Here is a 1,890-nt window from a genome sequence, read left to right as displayed (position 1 = left end):
GATGATTCCATCTAAGACTCTGAACTGTACTTTAAAGGCCTTCACCCTAGCAGTCGGAGACTTGAAAGGAAGGGAAGGGTGATTCCCGGAATTTTTGAAATGGCATACCTTCAAGCCCGGATATCGATGAATAAGAAGCCTTGTATTCAGCCATAGAATAGAAAGAAAGCTGTATTATCGTTCAACCCCAGTCATTCAAGAGTTTCAGTCTTATTTGCAACTTAAACACGTCGAGGCTTTTTTAGTTTCAAGCCAATGATTCACTTGAAATAGCTAGCAAATGGGACCTTAAGCTAAACCACTTGAGGAACAACAAGGCGTGAGGGAGTCCGATAGCGGAGAAAACTATACCAAATATGGAAATTGGGACGGGGCCCGTCCAATTTTAGAAGGACGGGTACCCGTCCGCCTATTGACCGCCGCTGGCACGGGCCTAGATGGAAATGCGGCGCATTTCTAGTCTTCATTCTTGGGTAGGGTAGAGTTTTTTGATGGCCCGGAAGGCAGCCGCGGCGCCGGTGTAAGGAGATTCACGATTGCAGTGGCCAGCTCGTCCAGCTCGGATAGGTTCGAGTCGACCGTGGGAAGCCAAGCGGCGCCTAGCTCTACAAGCTCAGCGAATCGTTTGACCTCGTCTTCTGTCGTTACACGGATCCGACCTGGTTGTTTCCGGGCTAGCCTAAGGTCAGGGAGGGTCAAACTGAGTGTGAAATAGTCAGAGCTGACAAAGTCCAGGTAGATTCTCTTTATACCACGGCCATAAGATTTCAAGAGACCATTTTCGCAGACGTCGCAGACCAGCGATGACTTGGAGCACGCCAATAACAGAGCTGGTATTTCCAAACTCAACACTGCAAAGAACAGTCTATCCCAACAAATTAGCACCATATTCGTTTGAACGTAATCATCTCCACATACTGTTATAGCTTGGGACCTCGTCGTGATAACAAGTGACCAAATATGACCCTGTACCACAACGCCTGGTAAGAATTCGAGCTTATTTGTGGCCACTGAGCCAGTCCTGGATATTAAAAACTCCCACTGAGCGGCATGCCAAATCCCCATCTGCTGCTCCCCTTTTGCCGTGTTACCACCGTAACGCTTAGTTTCGATGCTAAAGGCGAGTGGGTACTGTTGCAGCAGTCTGTCGGACGTCCAATTGAAGCAGGGCGCCATAACGTCAGATGGGGCATGGAAGGTAGGATCACGTTCTGGTATGAAACGTAGGACGTAGTCAACCCGGCTTGCTGTGTCGGGGAATCTATGATATGCTGAGTCGACGTTTGTCGTCGTGCTGCAGGGTTCCAAGGTCAGTGGTGGATGAGGTATGGATGAAGTCCCAGCTTAAACATACCAAGATATGAAGTCAAGAAGTTCTTGATTTGTACAGCTGTACATATCGCGAGCAAACAGTTCGAGCAGAGGAGTATGCACCATGTTGTTCCACGCCGACTCGTCGCTAAGCATCTGGGAGCATTGGCCAGACCGATCAGCGATGCGCAAAGCACGACGAAGGACTTCCCTAGCTGACGCCCAATCAAGTGATTCATCGAGGTCCTTGATACTATTGGTATCTTCAAAGAACATAAAGCCGTGCAGTCGATCAAGTGGCGCGGTGTTCTTGAGATGCTGATCTAGAGCTGCCTTCATGCTTTGCGGAATAATGCTGAAGCCTCTGGATATATCATTGATATCTTGGATTAATTCAGAAAGGGACGAAGGCAAGGACTGCCGCGGTGCTGTCGTGCTGAGTGCGTCTCTAATTAATCTTTGGCCCTCTGGCCCGTACATAGGAAATAGTTTGGTCGGTGACTGCGACCGTTTTGAGCGTTTGCTGTCGCGTGACACGGAGGCATCACTTCGCGAAGCAAAACTCGAAGCATTGCTTCT

General features: G+C 49.0%; 1 protein-coding gene across 1 annotated transcript; it reads right to left on the bottom strand.

Annotated features, from left to right (window-relative positions):
* Positions 1-422: 422 nt before the first annotated feature.
* FOIG_16887 (uncharacterized protein) lies at positions 423-1,890 on the bottom strand. Its single transcript, XM_031218367.1, has 3 exons — positions 1,355-1,890; positions 919-1,294; positions 423-865 (listed from the first exon to the last, which is right to left on the bottom strand). The coding sequence occupies exons 1-3, from the start codon at positions 1,789-1,791 to the stop codon at positions 716-718; spliced, it is 963 nt and encodes a 320-aa protein (XP_031051919.1). The 5' UTR covers positions 1,792-1,890; the 3' UTR covers positions 423-715.

The sequence above is a fragment of the Fusarium odoratissimum genome (assembly GCF_000260195.1).
Source record: "Fusarium odoratissimum NRRL 54006 unplaced genomic scaffold supercont1.285, whole genome shotgun sequence".
NCBI lineage: Eukaryota > Fungi > Ascomycota > Sordariomycetes > Hypocreales > Nectriaceae > Fusarium > Fusarium odoratissimum.
Note: the sequence above shows the minus strand (reverse complement) of the source record. Positions and strands in the feature narration are given on the sequence as shown.